General features: G+C 35.6%; 2 protein-coding genes across 2 annotated transcripts; one reads left to right on the top strand and one right to left on the bottom strand.

The window, feature by feature from the left end:
• Positions 1 to 2,921: 2,921 nt before the first annotated feature.
• Positions 2,922 to 4,222, top strand: LOC142615414 (GATA transcription factor 4). The gene is made up of 2 exons (XM_075788162.1): positions 2,922 to 3,427; positions 3,513 to 4,222. Exons 1-2 carry the CDS (start codon positions 3,179 to 3,181, stop codon positions 3,963 to 3,965), a joined length of 702 nt encoding a protein of 233 aa, XP_075644277.1. The 5' UTR covers positions 2,922 to 3,178; the 3' UTR covers positions 3,966 to 4,222.
• Positions 4,223 to 6,028: 1,806 nt separating this feature from the next.
• On the bottom strand, positions 6,029 to 16,855 carry LOC142617111 (RGS1-HXK1-interacting protein 1). Its single transcript, XM_075789810.1, has 9 exons — positions 16,490 to 16,855; positions 15,659 to 15,725; positions 15,469 to 15,546; positions 15,083 to 15,135; positions 11,938 to 12,021; positions 7,375 to 7,427; positions 7,224 to 7,288; positions 7,060 to 7,118; positions 6,029 to 6,441 (listed from the first exon to the last, which is right to left on the bottom strand). Exons 1-9 carry the CDS (start codon positions 16,763 to 16,765, stop codon positions 6,352 to 6,354), a joined length of 825 nt encoding a protein of 274 aa, XP_075645925.1. The 5' UTR covers positions 16,766 to 16,855; the 3' UTR covers positions 6,029 to 6,351.
• Between the last annotated feature and the right edge of the window lie 2,118 nt (positions 16,856 to 18,973).

The following is an 18,973-nucleotide window of genomic DNA, read 5'->3' as shown; positions in this document are numbered from 1 at the left end:
AATTTGAACCAATAACAACTAACCACCTATGATTTATTATAAAAATGTTGTAAACATAACAATTCTCTTTAAGTTAAACAAGTAAACTAAACTATGAACATTGCAAAGAAAAAGTAACACTATTCCCATCAAAATGAGGCCAATGAGAGACAATACCAAAAAGATGAATAAAGATACTGAAAATTAGACGTGGCTCATGTTAAAAGTTAGAAGCATTGCATACGAGCGAATTTCCAGATCAAACCACGTTTCAACGTCATAGGCTTTTTTTATTTTTGGAAAGAAACGTCATGGGCTTTAAAAAAGGGAGTTAATAGTAAAAAAAAACGTCATAGGCTTTCTTCTCAAAAACAAACAAAAAAAACTAAAATTCCTAAGTTGATGAGCCATGTTTGAATGATTGTATTTTTAGCAAAAAATAGTAAATAGACGAATGCTAAAGAAATTTTCCTACTTAAAAGGACTGGTGATTTGAGTCATTACTAGAGCCTAGAGAAAGGGAGAGGAGCGGAGGATCCTGGAAATTTTGGACAAAACACCATATATCTAGAAGAAACTTGTTATATTAAGCAGCTATGGGTTTCACATTATTTGAATAGAGGCGAAATTTGAAAATGGAATTTCAAATTTGTGGAGACTTGCATTTTTGGTAAAAAGTCGTCCAAGCCTAGTCACTATGACCCTCTCTGTGAGGAGGCACCCCTTCTTTCAAAGTTACATTACTTTCTCTAGAATGTTTCTTACGCGGAGTTACATCAATTGAGGTTCACTAAGGGTCTGTACTTTGTAATGGCAGACAAGTGATCCAAGCATTAGGCTGACACTGGCTCAGTCTAAGCTTTTGAAAATATATTCAAAAAATGAAAATATGAAAGTCTAGAAAATCAAAATAGTGTCCGGTCTTTAATACTTAATGCTCAAGTTAATCACTTAAGAACTTCCTTTTTTTTTCTTTTTTTTTTCCTTGGGATTCACCTCTTTTGAATGTGGTCGTATACGTTACTTTCTCTGGACCGTTTCTTTACGTGGAGCTACATTGATTGAGGATCAATAATGGTCTGTAACTGCAAGCAAGTGATTCAATCGTCAAGCGTTGGCTCAGTCTAAGCTTCTAACAATATATTCAATAAATGAAAAGATAAAGGTTTAGAAAATTGAAATAGTGTTCCGTCATCAGTACTTTAATGCTCAAGTTAATCACTCAAGAAATACTTACCTTTTTCCTTTGGGTTCACCTTTTTTTAAGGTAGTCGTATACATTACTTTCTCTGGATTGTTTATTTACGTGAAACTATATTAATTGAAGATCATGAATGGTTTGTAATTGTAAGTGAGTGATCTAGACATTGGTCGTTACTAGCTCAATTTAAGCTTTTGAAAAAATATTCAGGAAATGAAAAGAGGAAGGTCTTGAAAACTAAAATAGTGTTTGATTATCAATACTTTGATGCTCAAGTTAATCACTCGAGAACTTTTTTCCTCTAGGTTCACATCTTTTTAAGACGGTTTTATACGTTACTTTCTTTGGACGGTTTCCTTATGTGGAGGTACATTGGTCGAGGTTCATTAATGGTTTATAACTACAAGCAAGTGATCTAGACGCTGGGTGTTTTCTAGCTCGGTCTAAGCGTTTATATCCAAGAAATGAAAAGGAAGGTCTAGAAAATTGAAATAGTATTCGGTCATCAAAACTTTGATGCTCAAGTTAACCATTCAAGAAATACTTATCTTTTTTCTTTGAGTTCGCCTATTTTTTATAGTAGTTGTATACGTTACTTTTTCTGAACCGTTTCCTTACGTGGAGATACATTAATTGAGAGTTATTAATGGTTTGTAACTGCAAACAAGTGATTCAGACGTCAGGCGTTACTGTCTCAGTCAACATTTAACTCATAGGCGTTATTTGCTCGTTGTCTATTGAACTAGTAGTCTAAATATTCAATTTTTTCTTGGAGAAAAGAGGGGGAAAAGGCAAAATAGAAATCAAATTCTTCTTTTTTGTTGAATTAAAATTTTTTTTTAAAGTGGAATTATTGTTTTTTTCTTTTTCTTTAAAGAGTGGTTAAGCGAGTGTATTGTCTGAGTTATGTGTATTAGAAGATGGGTTGTTGATAGTGATTATGTTGAGCATTACTGGTTTACACATTAAACTTGATGCTAAAGTTACTAATTTGTCAAAAAAACAATATTTGTACTAACCTTGTAATTGAATTCCTTCCTATGAATAGCAGGGGAGTCTCTAGAAAATAATCACTAACAAGATCCCCAGTGATGTTTATTAAGAAGGAAGCCAGCCAATGTGCAAATGTTTTTGCTATGTTTCAAACTTTTTAATCTTGCTCTTTAGTTACCACCGCACTCTTTTGATGCGATAGTCACTTCACAATTTTAAGTGCTCGTGGGGCGTGGGGGGCAAGGGCCGGAGTTCAAATCTTCAAGAGGGAACTTCACACACATATGCACTTAAACTAATGTAGAATAGAATTTTTATCTTATATTAAAAAAAAAAATCATACTCTTTAGTTATGGGAAAAATTGTTGTCTTTGATAAGGTGGTGCTTTTTTGTTTTAAATGTGTTGCAAAGAGTTTTGTAGCTTAATTAGTTAACACCGTTTAATATAAATGTTTCTAAAAAATAAGTAAAAATCTTTCAATTATAAAATAAGAAACATAAAATTAAATTATAAAAAATAAAAAGAAAAGAAAAGAAAAGAGAAGAAGATAAGCGTGTGGAGTAGTGTAGTGGACATTTGTCAATGAAAATGCCTGAAAGCATCCATGCACTTGGCGGTTTCAATATCAGGCAAAATATAATATATAAAATAAATAAAAAATAAAAAATAAAAAAAACAATGCCCCCCACACCTACATATCCATTTGACAGACAGACAGATAGCCAAAACAAAACAAAAAGCAAAAACTCTCTCTCTCTCTCTCTCTCTCTATGTGCAGTGCACTTCACTGCACTGCACTGCATGATCACACTCCCTTCAGCACGTTCCTTTGCTCCCCTCCTCCTCCTCCTCCTTCAAATACTTATATATCTCATCTCCCCCCACACTTCTCTCTCTCTCTCTCTCTCTCTCTCTCTCTAAAACCCATTGAGGCAGAGAGCCAAAAAATAAAGCTATAGTGTGTGAGAGAGAGAATCAGAGAAAGAGAGAGAGAGAGAGAGAAATGGATGTGTACGGAGGAGGAGGAGTGTCGAGTACAGCTGATTCTAACTTCCCAATTGATGACCTCTTAGACTTTACCAACGAGCAACTCTTCTCTTCCTCTTCTTCCTCCTCCACCGACTCTGACGTTACCCCTACCCAAAATTACCTTCCTACCCCCCTCTCTCTCACTCAGCCCATTGTTAATAACGGCCTTAACTACCACCACCACTTCTCCACCGACTTCACCAACGACCTCTGTGCTGTCCCCGTAAGTCATTTTCATTTACAATTACAATTACAAAAACTTACTCTCACTGTTTTTCAAAATATAATGAGTTTTTCTTGGTTTATAGAGCGATGACGTGGCGGAGCTGGAGTGGCTTTCGCAATTCGTTGACGACTCGTTCACCGATTTTCCGACGAACGATCTCGCCGGAGCAACTGCATTCCGATCGGAGGCTTCGCCAGAGACGGGAAAAGCGAAGCGGAATGGCGGCGAGCCCGGCGGTTCTATATCGGCGGCGGCGGAGGGGGGAGAGGTGAGGAGGTGCACGCATTGCGCGTCGGAGAAGACGCCGCAGTGGCGGACGGGTCCGCTAGGCCCGAAGACGCTTTGCAACGCGTGCGGCGTTCGGTTCAAGTCGGGTCGGCTCGTGCCCGAGTACCGACCCGCCGCCAGCCCGACTTTCGTGCTGACTCAGCACTCGAACTCGCACCGGAAAGTCATGGAGCTTCGTCGCCAGAAGGAGCTAACGACGCAACAACAGCAAGAGCAAATGTACCACCACCACCGTCAGGTATGCTGACGTGACGTGTCGGAATCTGGTTGGACTGTGATCGTGTTAAGATACCCAACCCAAATGGGGGGCCGGTTTATGTTATCAAAACTCAAGACTAAATTTTAAATTTTAATTTTGGTTTTTTTTTTTTTTTTGGGGGGGTTTCAGCAGTATTATTAAAAAGAAAAGAAGAGAAAATGTGTTGGGTTTTAAATTTTTAGTTACTTTTTTTAAAGTGTCAAACTACCAATTTGAATTGGGGTCTTAAATTTCACTTTCTTTTTACAAATATTGGCTTTACTTGAAAAAGAAGTAGAGTGTAGAGAGTGTGATGTTTGTGTGGTAAGAGTGGAGTTCCACGTGACACTGGCAAGTGGCAAGTGGGGCTGACCGAATATTTATTATATATTTCGAGAGAAAGTAATTTAAAAGAGAGAGAGATGCCAAAAGGGTAATTAAATTAAAGGTGAGGTCCGTGAGGAACATGGGATGGGAAGGGTATGGAGCATATAATAAGCTGTCTTGGATACCATCAACAGTGTAAAATGACATCAGATAATAACAATAAGATAATATATAATAATGAGTTACAGTTAAATTAAACTGTTAAAATTTCTTGCCATGGAATAAAAAATATAGAGTCCGACCTTTCAATAAACTAATTAATATCATGACTTAATGATAAAAAGCAATTAGTCAGTCATCATAAAATTGATGTCATAAGTTGAAATTCTATCTCAAACCAGTTTGGGATGTGATACAACAAGTTTTAGTTTATTTGAGTTTTTAACTTCTTTTTTTACTATTCATAGGTCTCATAACCCTTTTTTGGTACTATTGGTACTAAAGTACTTTCAGTAAAAAGTTTTCAATTTCAACTAAATAAACTATTTCCAAACAAACCACTCATCTTGTCTAGGACTTGAGAAGGATGACAATGCTCTATGCGTATCTTACATATGGAACATAAGTTTATAGTGATAGTATGGATCATGAGATGGGAAGATAATGGTAATAATTCAGAACATGAAAAGGAAAATTTATGGGGAAAAGGTATTACCCAACCCAAAAGACTAATACTATAGGTATAGACATTGTTTAGATGCCCTTTCATTCCTTAGATCCTTACTAAATAGAAATAATACAATTATGAGGAATGAGGAAAATCAGTGACACCTGATGATATTTGTTTAAGAATGAAAATGAGAATATTCGCATGCCATGTGATGCCTCATGGCTGTTGTTGACTCAATAAGAGCAGTCTGACCATGACATAACTCACAGAAGAGATTTCAGTTCACTGAACATTTTCTTTTGCAGACCAACGCTGTGATTCCATTTATTCAAAGATTCACCTCAGGTTGTGCAGAAAGTGAGTCCTTATATTGACAGCTAATTTATATTTTTTGACCAAAGAAAAGTGGCAGGTAAAGCACAAATCATAAAAACCAAGAAGGAACTCATTCCAGAGAATGCCATTTTATAATGCAAAGAGCACAGCTATGAACCTCATTGTTGCCTTACAAACAATTATTGCACCATTGTATCTTTCTTTCACTTTTCCCAGGGAACAAAACCGAAACCATGGTAGTATGAACTATAAATTGATATAGAAGATTTAAAAAGGTAAACAAGATATCATCAGGTGCAAACCGGAGGTTTGGAATTAGAAATAGCCACCAATGATGTGCTTAATGACACCAGTTAGAGCCCGTTTGGATTAAGGAGGGAGAGAGGGGGAGTGAAGGAGAGTAGAATAGAGTTTGCTGAAAATAGGCTAATTTTAGATCAATTCTACTCTACTTTACTCTATTCTACTCCCCCTCTATCCAAACGGACCATAGTGGCATCGAGCTAGTGTTAACTGTATACTTGTTTTAAGTTTTATCGAATGAACAGAAGCTTGGGTCTGGGGTTTATAATTTTGTAAAAAATTATCCTCAAAAGCTGAAAACTACAACACAGGACAAGATTTTGAAATTGATATATCAAGCACAACATTTTTAGATTTGAAATCATTCATCTCAACCCCAGCCTTTAAATATTGGACCTGATAGATTAAGAAAGCAAAAATGGCTATAAATCAAGGCTAGAAAATAAGCAGTGATAAGATTCATATTGAAATGCATGAATTTTTGGAGTTCTGTTTTTGAACATCGGTCTACAGCTGAACTGTGTACTCTTCTATAATGTACTCCAAACTTAGTATTTATGCAGCACATGTATCTCCTCTTCAAAAAATATTTTCCACCGTAAGGAAAAATACCTTCCCTTCACAAACTCTAAAGGGAAAAAAATTACCCAAAGATTGCATTTATTTCTGACAGTATAATTACTCACATGTTAGATAAGGGCGATTCAATTTGTGAAACTTCAAAGTACAGGAAACAAGAGAATTTCAGCAGGAGAATTCTCAAACTGAGATCCCATAATTGCTAATTTTTGTGACCTCCTTGGTCAAAGCAGTCCTTTCTCGCTTTGCCTCAGAAGCTAGTTTAGAAACCTGTCAACCAGACAGTGCACCATGAGCATTTTGGGACAGCATGAACATTGAAGAATTTTTTTAAACAAAAGCAAAATGTTAGTCGAAATTATTACTTCTTGTTCTTTTCTTTTCAAGTAGACATAGAAGTTATCAAATGAGAATAATCTTTTTAGCGTTATTGGACAGGAAGAAAGACAGAGGACATGGACATGATTAAAATGGAAGAGTTTTTGCCTATGGCCTTCATTACCCACTCAATGACTTCACAGGTTTTTTTTTTATTTTTTTTTATGATGTGGAACCTCACCAAGGCAAGGCCCTTTTCGACCCACCCCTGGAGAGAAAACCACAGGTACACAACGCATCCCACCAGAACCATGTATCAGGTAATCCAGGGGAACTCTTAGTGGGGATTGGACCTAGGATATCTGGGTCTACAGCTCATCCCAAGCCTCCAACCACTAGGCTGCACTGTGACAGGGTTGACTTCACAGGTAATATTCTGTTCCACATAATATACTTTAGAACAGTTAGTTTTAACCACGATGTCTGTTCTAAAGGGGATTAAATGAACTTGGAAGACTTCAACTAGTGGAAGAGAGAAATAGTGAAAGGAGCTTCAATGAAAGAACTTACCTGTGACCGGAACCTAGAAGCTTGCGTTCTTGGAAGTTCTCCAAGAATATCTTTTAATCCTGATTTAATAAAAGACAATGTGGAGACAACATAAACAGCATGTTTCATCTAAATAGGTTCAATGTACTCAATGTCAACAGCTTTGGGAGAGAATATCTGCATACCCCCTGCTTGTCTTTCGATCTTATAAGCCGAGCGGATCACACCTTGAATCTGCTTCCCAGCTTGTCTATAAATGGAATAGGAAAGTTTAAACAGGATTGCAATTCATTATAAAGTAAATTACATAAAGAACTATTCATTATATGTGCAAACCTGAGTTTTGTCCTTCCACGTAGCAGCTCCTCTTCTCCATGTAATGCCCTCTTCTGAAAACAATAACTATTTACCATGAATTGCATTGTTTTTGGAGTTTACTTGGATCAGATATGTTGATCAATGAGCAGACAATAGTTGTTTTATATATATATATATATCCTTGTTAGATATATAATAGGGGAGGGGGGAGGTGGGATTCAAACCACAAACGTCACAAAGGGTGTGTCACTACTGCTGGGCTTCACCTGAACCCCCATGAGCAGGCAATAGGTTAAAATCCAGAAGTTAATGCCATAACGATATCAAACAAAATGCTATGTAAAAAACACATAATCAAGCATGCTAAACCGTTGGAAATTTCTGCTCAGTTATGTTAACTTGTCTTGTTAAGAAAGTACCAAACATCTTTTTTTAATTGGTTCCAACATATGAAATTGAGAAAAGTTAACTTGTTAAATACAAATTGTAAACTAAGGCTGCGTTTGGTTGGTGTAAAATATTTTTCGAGTGTAAAATAATTTCAGGTGAAAATATTTTCGAGAAATGAAAATATTTTTAGGTGTTTGGTGGCATTTTAAAAAATACTTTGGAAAATATTTTCAAGTGTTTGGTAACATTCTGAAAATGTAAATTTTTTACGGATTTCTCACATTTTCTCAACCATTTTCTCACATTCCAAACAAATTTTATAATAGAAAATTATAATCCATCAACTTCTAAACAAACAAAAATCAAAACAACACCATGGCCAAATCATTCGGTCAAATTGAGAGAGGGAGGTGAGATAGGGAGGAGGAAGAGAGAGATCGGTGGGTCACCGATCTTGCCGGCGTGAGATCGCGCGTCGATCTCGCCCAGCGTGAGCTCGACGGCGCGATCTCGAGCCTCGATCTCGCCCGGCACGAGCTCGACGGCGCGAGATCGCGCCTCAATCTCGCCCTGCGCGAGCTCGACGACGGGCCTTTGGGTTGAGGACGACGATCTTGGCTTCACCGGCGTGATCTGACCGATTCGGCGATCTCCCTCTAGCTCTCTCTCTCTCTCTTTTTTGGTGTGGGTCGTTGCTCTCTCCCTCTCCTTCTCTATTTTCCAACAGAAAACTCTATTTGAAGGTAAAATAGAAACGGAAGTGATTTTCAGTCTGGGAAGGGGTATTTTACAGTCAATGGGAAGTGATTTTCAGTTTGACCAAATTTTCAGTTGTTGCCAAACACCCACAAATGCGTAAAATATTTTCTGGAACTCATTTACTGTCCAACCAAACGCAGCCTAAGATACTAACATGAAGGATAAACAGCGCTGCGCTGCAAATTGGCAAAGCAAGAAAGAATGAAGGATAATATTCATTCTTATTTACAATATGTAAATAACTAGTACCAGAATCAGCTTGTCACTATATGGCTTGAAAGTTGAAATGGCTTTTGCAATTTTGAAAAATACAGTTTAAGTAAAACATTTCGTACGCATCTCGTTTTTTAATGAATAAAATGAATTTATTAAATAAAGGTTACACACATGATATGCAACTAACTAATCCTAACCACTTGGAATCTGAGACTCAACAAATATATTAAGTCTACATAAGATATGGTACACATGTTGATTAAGGAAATCTTCCAATCACCTACCTTTTTTATAATTTAAAAAAAAAAAAAAAAAAGGCATTTATCCGATCATAAAATGATTGCAACATTTAGGGTGAGTTTGGTTGGGCTTTTTGAAAAAGTGCATAATGAAAAAGTTGAGTTTTTAAAAAGTGCATAATGAAAAAGTGATTTTTCAAAAAGCTGAGTGTTTGGTAAAAACTGTTAAAAAGTGCTTTTTGAAAAAACTTAGTGTTTATTAGCACTTATAAAAGTGGCAGTTTGAAGGGTAAATTACTAAAAAGGACAATGTCTATATAAAAAGAATTTTTTGTTTTAATTATCTCTTTTAATGCAAGTTATGGACACAATATTTTCACAAAAATTTCACAATAAAGTTTATATAACAAGTTGTTAATAGTAGGGGGAAAAAAAATGTCACTAGTAGGTCTAGATGAGAACTAATAACAACTTACTATGTAAACTTTATTATGAAATTGTTATAAAAATATTATGTCTATAGTACTATTTTTTTCTTAAAAAAAATAGTACTAACTTAAAAAGTTTAGAGATATAATAAAATGTCACAATATTTTCACAATACTAATTTAAAATTAATCTTTGTAAAATAAAATTTTATTAACACTTATCTTTTAAATAAGTTGTTCTAATACCCATAATTTTTTCTCCACTACAAACTCTATAACATCACAACTTTAAAAAAAAAAAAATTGTAAAATAATTTGTGTTCCTACTCATTATATTTTCTTCTACGTTGCATAACCAAACCCAAAAACTCTTTTTTCTTTTTTTTTCTTTCACTTTTTTCTCCTCCACATCTTTTGTTCGTCCTTATCTCCTGATCTTTTTTTTTTTTTTTCTTTCACTTTTTTCTCCCCCACATCTTTTGTTCATCCTTATCTCCTTCGTCCTTATCTCCTGATCTTCTTATCTTCAGTTCCTCCAGACACACACACACCCACACACAGATCAGAGAAGACGAAGAAGAAGACGAACGAAGCAGAAGAAGAGGAAGAAGCAGAGAAGACAAAGAAGAAGACGAAGACACACACACCCACTCACCCACCCACACACCCACACACACAGATCAGAGAAGACGAAGAAGAAGATGAACGAAGAAGAAGACGAACGAAGCAGAAGAAGAGGAAGAAGCAGAGAAGACGAAGAAGAAGACGAAGAAAGCAGAAGAAGAGGAAGAAGATTGAGAGGGTGATTCGGTAATTTTAGGTCTCAGCTATCCGTTGAGCTGAAAACGTTGATGCGCGTTTGAGATATGGACCTTCAGACCACCATTTCAGAAATCAGCGTTTTTGCCTTTGCCTTAAAACGCAACTTTTATCTAAAATTTGTGTTTAGGCTTCACCAAACGCCCAGCCACTGCCAACTTTATGTAAAAGCTACGTTTTGGGTCCTAAAAGCCCAACCAAACGGGCACTTAGTATGCATCTGCTCAAATGATGCACCCAATGACTCCTAAGGGCACATACTTTGCAACACACTCCCTCTCCATGGTTCTTTAAGAGAATATCCACGAGTGTCATTATAATGCTGTTTATCATGTTCATATGTTCCTCAAATACATATGTCTATTGTTTTTATTCCAATTCAGGACTATTGCTAAATTGTTTCAGAGAGGGATTATTTTGGACTATTGCAAACTCTTTTTGATTGGTCTAGGTGCTGGGGTTCTTCAAATTCTTCTTCTATCATAGAGTTTCTTTCTTCTCTTAGAATAGTCCCTTGAGTTTTTTTTTTTTTTTTTTATGTTGTCTGTTGTTTTTCCTTGTGTTCACCATCATGAACACCTTGTATTTTCCTACTCTTTTTTTTTTTTTTTTTTTCTGTCATGATTAATATTACTCTTTTTCTATCAAAAAAATAGTCAAGTTAAATAGAATCTCGGCCAATCTTCTGCTTAAAGAATCAAATGTGAAAATTTCATACACCTTGAGCTTCAGGTTCACATAGATAGGCAAAAGATTTTTCCCATGTTCTCTTTAAAGGTCGTAACAGTCATTATGGTTTAGCATGAGTGGACTAGGTCTAGTCATATCTCAAACCAATGACGGATTCTATCTGGTGCCTACCTGATGGGTGCCCCATGGACCAAACTGTTTGTCAGACTATTGTTCTCTTGTTTGTTTCCAAACAGACAGAGTAAGCCACCAAACATTTATATACACATAATTTGTTCCTTGTTATCATTTTCAATTCTTTTCATTTCAAATTAAATTCCCCATCATCATTGAGGATTGGTAAGTTTGACCCCCGGTTTTACTACCATTCGGGGTGCCTCGAATTCTTTGTTTCCTTGGAAGGGTGTTTGGAAACCAAAAATTCCTAAGTGCGTGGCGTTTTTTTTGTGGACTGCTGCACATAGTCGGATCCTCACTTTGGATAATCTAATGCTTAAGGGTCGCCCTTTGGCTAATTAGTGTTGTATGTGTTGCTGTGATGGGGAGTCGGTAGACCACCTTCTTCTTCATTGTCTTGTTACTCATTCCCTATGGGCTTTCATGCTTCAGGCTTTTGGCATTCACTGGGTTATGCCGAGATCGTTGGCGGGTTTGTTATCTAGTTGGCATCAGTGGCTTGGGAAGCATAATTCGAAAATTTGGAATATGGTTCCAGGGTGCTTAATGTGGATTGTGTGGTTGGAGCGAAATCATCGATCTTTTGAAAACAAAGAGAAGACGTTGGAGGAGTTAAAGATTTTATGACAACACAGTCTATTGGAGTGGTCTCGTTGTTGGGGTTTTATAGAGTGTTCTTCTCCCTCCGAGTTTATGTCTTCCCTTAGCTTAGTTTCCTAACTCTTCCCTTGTGGTTGTGTTGTGTGTTCTATTTTCTCTTGTTATTCATCATCATGAACATTTTGTACTTCTCATTTATTTTTTATCCCTCTTTAATATAAAATTTCTGATTACCTATCAAAAAAAAGAAGCCAACAAATTACCTCCAACTTTTCACTTTCAGCTTTCAGAAGATCAATTGATTGCCGCAACTCCTTCACTTGAGAATCAGCTCTGGAAAGTAAGGACTGCACCCATAAATGAAGGCAGAGATAAATCTCTTTTTTTTTTTATAGATAAAATAATTATAAGGCAGAGATAAATTCCTAGATATCATAACACAATACATAAAGTCATTGCACAATAACACAGGGTTCTCAATCATAATTTTTTTTTTTATAAGTAAATGCCAAGCAAAAGTGAGAATATTATGGCATTACTGCCTTAGAATTGTTGATGTAAGAGTATACGAAAAGTGTTTGGAAAAAAAAAAAAGTGTGTACAAAAAGAATGTTCTTCTAAAGCAATGAAAGGCATTTAAATTTTCATTAAGGCATTTCAAGGGGGGGAAATGATGGCATCAAAGGGATATTGCAAAGATTGAAAACCTTCATCTTAAAATGTAATATTAGAGTTTGTATTTTACCGAGAGAGAGAGAGAGAGAGAATGTCCTTCAAATTAAGATAGGCATTTAAATTTTCCATGAAGGCATTTCAAGCAGAAAGTATCATTAAGCATAAAAGGGATATTGCAAAAAACCCTCATCTGAAAATGTGATATTAGAGTTTGAATTTTACAACTAAATCTTAGAGAGAAGAACATCTAAATGAGCATTATAGGCAATTCCATCGTGAGCCTGTTGTTTTTGAAATTTCATCACTTTAGTTATGGGGCATTAAATAATTTTGTAACAGTCCAAGAATTGATTGATGGGACACATTTGACCTATGTTTGCAGTTTGCACATGAAACAGCTTATAGTTATTTTTAAACGTAGCTTAACTAATTTATAACACGTGCTGAGTGGGATAGTATATAGAAAATTAGTCAAGACTAATATCCGATGTGGTTTAAGTGCAAAATCATGGAAGTCAACAAGTTTAACATGTTCAACTTCAATCCACAAGAATTTAGAACAAGACTGTTTTTTTAAAAGGACAAATAAATATTTTATGGATATGTTTATTAATAAATTCCTTTATTAGTCATTTAAATATATATATATATATATATATATATATACATATGAAAATATGTTTAGAATTCTTCTTAAAAAATAAAGGACTTAAAGATGAAAAAGGAAAGGAGCATGCACAAAGATTGTAAAAAAAATGAACTCCTCATCCCAACGTCAACCAAATTTTATCAGGTTCATTGCGAAAACAGGAATAAATTCTACCCAAAATTGCCAAGAAATTACCAACAACTACAACCACGTGCATATCTAGTACAGTGGTTTGAAAGCAGGCAACATTCCACTATTCCCTGGCATGTTAGAAAAACACAGGATCAACCTCACTTAGGTGACAGGAAAGCATTTGAGGTCTGGGTCCAAGTTGATAGAATGAAAACTTTTCACTCTCCTAGAGAGGGCACCACTGACTATGGGTGAGTTAGCCCCTTGTCAAAGAGGATTTGAGATCACTGATCAGCTTCAACTGACAGTAAATTCCCAACTTCACGATAACAGGAAATTGAGGCCCTGTTTGGTTTTTTTTTTTTCATCACTCTTCACTCAATTTTCGTCACTCATCACTTAAAATACCCCAATTTCCTACACCCACCCGTTTGGCACATATAACTCAGTTATGGTTTCAACCAAAAAATCTAAAAGAATGGGACCCACACATTGACCCATGTCATAAGACTTTCCTCTTTCCTTTTTTTTCTTTTTCCCCTTACTCTCATCTTTCTCTGCCTCTCCCCTTTGTTTTCCTGTGATTTTCTCTTCGTTTTTCCCCTGTTTTTCTCCCTTTGTTTTTCTGTGATTTTCTCCTCGTTTTCCCCCTGTTTTTCTCCCTTCGTTATTCTGTGATTTTCTCTTCGTTTTTCCCTGTTATTCTCCCAAACCCCTCCACAAACCCAACGACAGAAATCACAGTCTGGACCTACGACGCCGATGGTTGTGCTTTGTTTTTTCTGTTGGTTGTGCTTTGTTTTTTCTGTTGGTTGTGCTCTGTTTTTTCTCTTCCTCTCCCCTTCATTTTTTTCTGTTGGTTGTGCTCTGTTTTTTCTGTTGTTGTTCATGCCCCTTTATTTGTCTATGTTGCTTGCGCATTATTGCTTTTTTCTTTCTGCTGACTTTCTGGGGTTTTCGGTGAACGACGGCATTGGAGCTTTGATAATGAGGCTGAAAGCTTGTAACAAAGAGAAACAGAGAGTATTCTGAGATCTACAAACCAGAGGAATGTCACAAAGAGAAAGGATTTTCCAGTTCTTTTTTTAACTTGAATCTTAATTTGGGGGGTCTCACCAGAAACAAAAATCAGTGAACGGAGCTGTGAATGCTTGTCTCGGGCTGAAGGTGCTGATTGGCGGAACTGGAGCTCTGCTTCAGTTGTTGTGGGTTTGGGAGAAGGAAAAGGGAAAGTGAGATAAAGAAAGTGAGCTTGGGTAGTTGGGAAAGTTAAGCCAAAATGTCCGTTGGAGCTGCTGTGGGTCTGCAGTGATGTAACTACACACTTCTGTGGGACCCTTTTGGAAAGAAAAATTACGGAAATTGCCACTGAGTTAATAAACTCATAACTTGAAAACAAGCTTTTCTTGTTTCCGGATTTGGTAACTCACATCTCCAAAACTCAGTTTTGTTAACTGAGTGAACTGACCCAATTCTCAGCCAAGCAATTTTTTTTTATGTGGGGCCCACGGTTTTTGGGTTATAAGTTAACAAAACTCAGTTTTGTTAACTGAGTTTTGCAAAATCCAACCAAGGCCTGATTCTCCCCTTCTTTCCAAAAAAACCCAACCATGTTTTGTTTGGAAGGTTGAACAAAAGTCCTAGCCAAACCCAACCCACTTAACCTTAGACTTCACATAAGGGATCCAATAATTATTTCAGGGCACACAATACCATGAAGTTGGAAAATTTCATGTCTCTTCAGTTAAATTATGGACCTCTTTTTCTTTACAGCTGAAAGTTAATTTCTCTCACAGGTTTTAAAGATTGCTGAATGAACAGGTTTTGAACATTCTCATTAACACCCTAATTACATAGCTAGATCATGAATTGGAAATAAACTCATTCTGTGAAGCATATTTAAGATGACAACTAGACAACTGAAATGTAAAGGTAACAGGAACTGTGCTTACCTCTTCACTAGCAAAAAGGCGCAAGGTTTTATAGTACAAGAAACGCCGTGGCCCTGCAAGTTATAAGCAGATAGTGGCCAATAACCATTAGATGAGATTCAGTATAATCTTAGCATTGGGATATCATTTGGGGGGGGGGGGACAAAAAAGAATTGCTTCATGAGAGCAATATAAAATATTTGGCATAAAATTTGAAATTTATATTCATCTATATGAGTGAAATTTGTACATTTAGCATATTAATTACTTATCTACTAAAAGATGGACAAGATCAAATATCAGAAAATTATTAATTCAAGTATTCCTTGTTGGGAGAAATAAACACATCTCAAAGCTTTCAGATAATTTTAACATGATACAAAAGTCTATAGAACTTTGAACCATACTTTTCAGTACAATCAATCCCAATCCAGCGGCAACCCCACCCGTAATTAATGGATGTGAAGATGCAATAACAACACCCTCTGCACAAAAGGAGTGAAAATAATCACTACCAAATATTAAAAAATTTAAAACAAATAAAGACTCATAATCATATAAAACTGTGAGCACAATAATGCTGAAACCAGAGCTAACCTTTAATCTTTCCAACTAATAAATCCTCATAAGTAGCATAATCAGACTTGAGATCTTGTAAAGAATCCTACATCCAGAGTTTCAGCAATAACATCAGCGGGGCTTCATAATTCGATTGTTACAACAAGTGAAAATGGGAGATTCGAAACAATGCCACCAAGCTACAAAGCTCCTCGCCATTGTTTTTTCCCTAAGAGAACAAAACCCTATTCCCAACTAAGCCTAACACTCCGTTTATTCCTAAAACACTGACAAAATCAAATACATTTTTCATTTTCCAAACATAGTTCCAAGAGGCACACACATATTGATAGTGATTTAAGGGTCCATTTGGTTAGGTGTTTTGGGAGCCTAAAAGTGCATTTTTAAAACCCTTTTTACAAACGCTCATTTTAAACCCAAGACACAGTTTTGCAACAACTTATCCAAACGCACCCCAAACAATGACACATAATGCATAACCTTTTCTTTCCTCATTATTCTCATCAAACACACAATGCCACAAAATTAAGAAAGTATACACATACATGTGCGCATTGCATGCATACATTCATACATACACGTGTGAGTTGTGAGAAACTTACTGGGGATTTCAACTTTCACAATTATCAATGGCTAAAAGAATCAAAGTTTTTCCTAATAAGATGAAAATTCATATAAAAATTAAACTAAAAGCGCGAAAATTTCATTGTTCAGTGTCCAACTTAGCCTCAATCATAAATTCCAGAATTATCGTTTATTTTCTTTTCCTGCCTATTTTCTCGGCAACCAAACAGGGAAAACAAAGCGGAAAAAGAGAAAGGAAATGAGAGTTGAGGAGGAAAAATTTACGATAGTTTGGTTGAAATGAGCGGAGGAAGTGGATCGGATTTGGGAGAGGCGAGATCTGGAGACTTCCAAAGCGGAATCGAGGGCTCCTTCGATGGCTTTCTGGTAAAGTTGAGCTTGCTGAACTGCGTACTCCACCCAAAGCGTCGTCGTTTCATCTAGGGTTTTGGCACTGTTGTTGTTGTTGTTGCTGCTGTGGCCTTCGCTTGGTGATGGTGTTGGTGGTGGTGGTAGTGGTGGAATTGGGTTCGCTTCCGATGATTCCGCTACAGTCGCCATTGCTACACACAGAGCTCGTTCAGCTTCAGAATTTCTGCACTCTCTCTCTCTCTCTACCTCACACACTGAAAGTCTGGGCTAGAAAGACCCGGCTCTGTTTATTAAACGGGTCAAATTAATACCCGATTCGGTTTTGTTTCTGTTTGGGAAAATAAAAATAAAAAAACATTTTTTTATAACTTCTTTTTTATAATTTTGATTAATTGTCATTTTTAGTCCACTAAATTTAAAATTAGTTATTTTAATCCATTTTGTTAAAAAGTTTCACAATTTTAATTTTTTAAATAAAAAATAGAGTTTTTTTTTAGAGATATTAATTTATTTCTAAACACAAAGATGGTAGTTTCTTTTTTAAAATTAATGAATTCTTCTTCTAAACTAATCTCCTTAATGTGTAAAAAAAATAAATAAATAAATGAACAAATAAACAAATCAAGAGGCGAAAAGGCCAACCTTTGTATAAATATATAGTATTAGGCTCTTTTTACAAAAAATATGACTATTTTTTGTGTGCCTATTATTCTTTTTTTTTTTTTCAAAATAACACTCAATTTTAAACAATTTTTTTAGTTAGTATTGTTTCTAAATTATTTAGCAAACTAACATATTGAGGCTAAGAGACTCAAGATTATTGTAGCAAATCGAGTATCACATACTTGATTTCTATGAAAATTCACATGGAACTCGAGTTTTAGACACTTGAATTCCACAACAAAAAACCATGAAACCTCCATGACAACCCTTCTCTTTGGAAAAAAAAAATCCACAACAACCAAAGAAACAACAAAAACACAAACACAAACAAAAGATCAAAGCAGAAACCTCACGAAGTAAGAGATCAAAACAGAAACCACAAATCCAGGAAGAGAACCCAGCGAAGAACCCACGAACCCAGTCGGCAAACCCAAGCAACAAAACCCACGAACCCAGGTGGTGAAACTCACGAACACAAGCTCAAACTGAACCCACAAACGTGTGATTCCTCAAGCAAATGTTGTTTTCCCTATGTTTCTCTCTTTTTTATTTATGTAGAGTAGGAACTCAAGTTCCACTGGAAATTGATTTCTACAGACTCGAGTTCTACTGGAAATCAATTCCTACAAACTCAATTTGCTACAGTGAACTCGAGGCTAAAAGACTCAAAATGTTAGTTTCCTAAATAATTTGGAAACAATACTAACTAATAAATTTGTTTGAAAATTAGTACTATTTTGGAAGGAAAAAAAATCCTCTATTATTCTGTTTTCACAAATTTATTCTTTATATGGCCTCACACAAAATATATTAGTTATGTAGTTTTTTTTTTTTTTTTTTTTGGAACTCTAGTGGCTAGTCTATGAGATTTGAGTTCTAAGAGTCCAACTCCAAAGATAACTCGAGTCTTAGAGATTCAAATTCCATGAAAAAGAACATTTTTTTAAAGTTTTTAGTGAAAGTTGAATTTTAGAGAGTTGAGTTATTCACATTAGAACTCGACTTTTAGATGTCCAAGTTCCAAATGAGGCTATGTAATTAATATATTTCGTTTGTAGCTAAATGATGAATAAATCTGTGAAAGCATAATAATGGCAAAAAAGTCCCAAGAAGCACGTCTATAGATTCTATACTATATTTTCTCCAAAAAGCACGTCTATAGATTTTATAGTATATTTTCTCCACCAAAAAAAAAAAACATTTACTTGTTTTTTTTAGAAACAAAATATTTTTAAGTTTGATGCCCGTATCCAAATCAAAGTTGAGCTAAAAATTTCCTTCTTCTTTATAACTTTTCTAAAAGAATAAAAAAAAAATCCTATTTTTATTAAATTAATTTCTTGTAGTACTTGTAATAAAATAGAAGTTTATTCACATAAGGAGTCAAGTATCTTAAATTCCTTAGAGTAAATTTCAAATTGCACCCCTAAAGTTTGGGGGTGATTGGATTTTATATCTTGAAATTTCAAAATTTGAATTTTACCTCCTTAAAGTTTGGTGATGTTTGGATTTTACACCTTAATGTTTCAGAATTTGGATTTTACCACGTATATTTTAAGAGTGTTTGGATTTTACTCCCTAAAGTTTTGGAGTGTTTGGATTTCACACCCTATAGTTTCAGAATTTGAGAGTGTATATTCCAAATAACCCCAAAATTTAAGAGGTAAAATCCAAGTTCCGAAACGTCAAGGTGTAAAATCCAAACATCCCAAACTTCATAGGGTAAAATCTAAA

This window comes from Castanea sativa, chromosome 11 (assembly GCF_040712315.1).
Source record: "Castanea sativa cultivar Marrone di Chiusa Pesio chromosome 11, ASM4071231v1".
Classification (NCBI taxonomy): domain Eukaryota; kingdom Viridiplantae; phylum Streptophyta; class Magnoliopsida; order Fagales; family Fagaceae; genus Castanea; species Castanea sativa.
The sequence above is the reverse complement of the archived record's forward strand: the minus strand, read 5'-3'. Positions and strand labels throughout refer to the sequence as shown.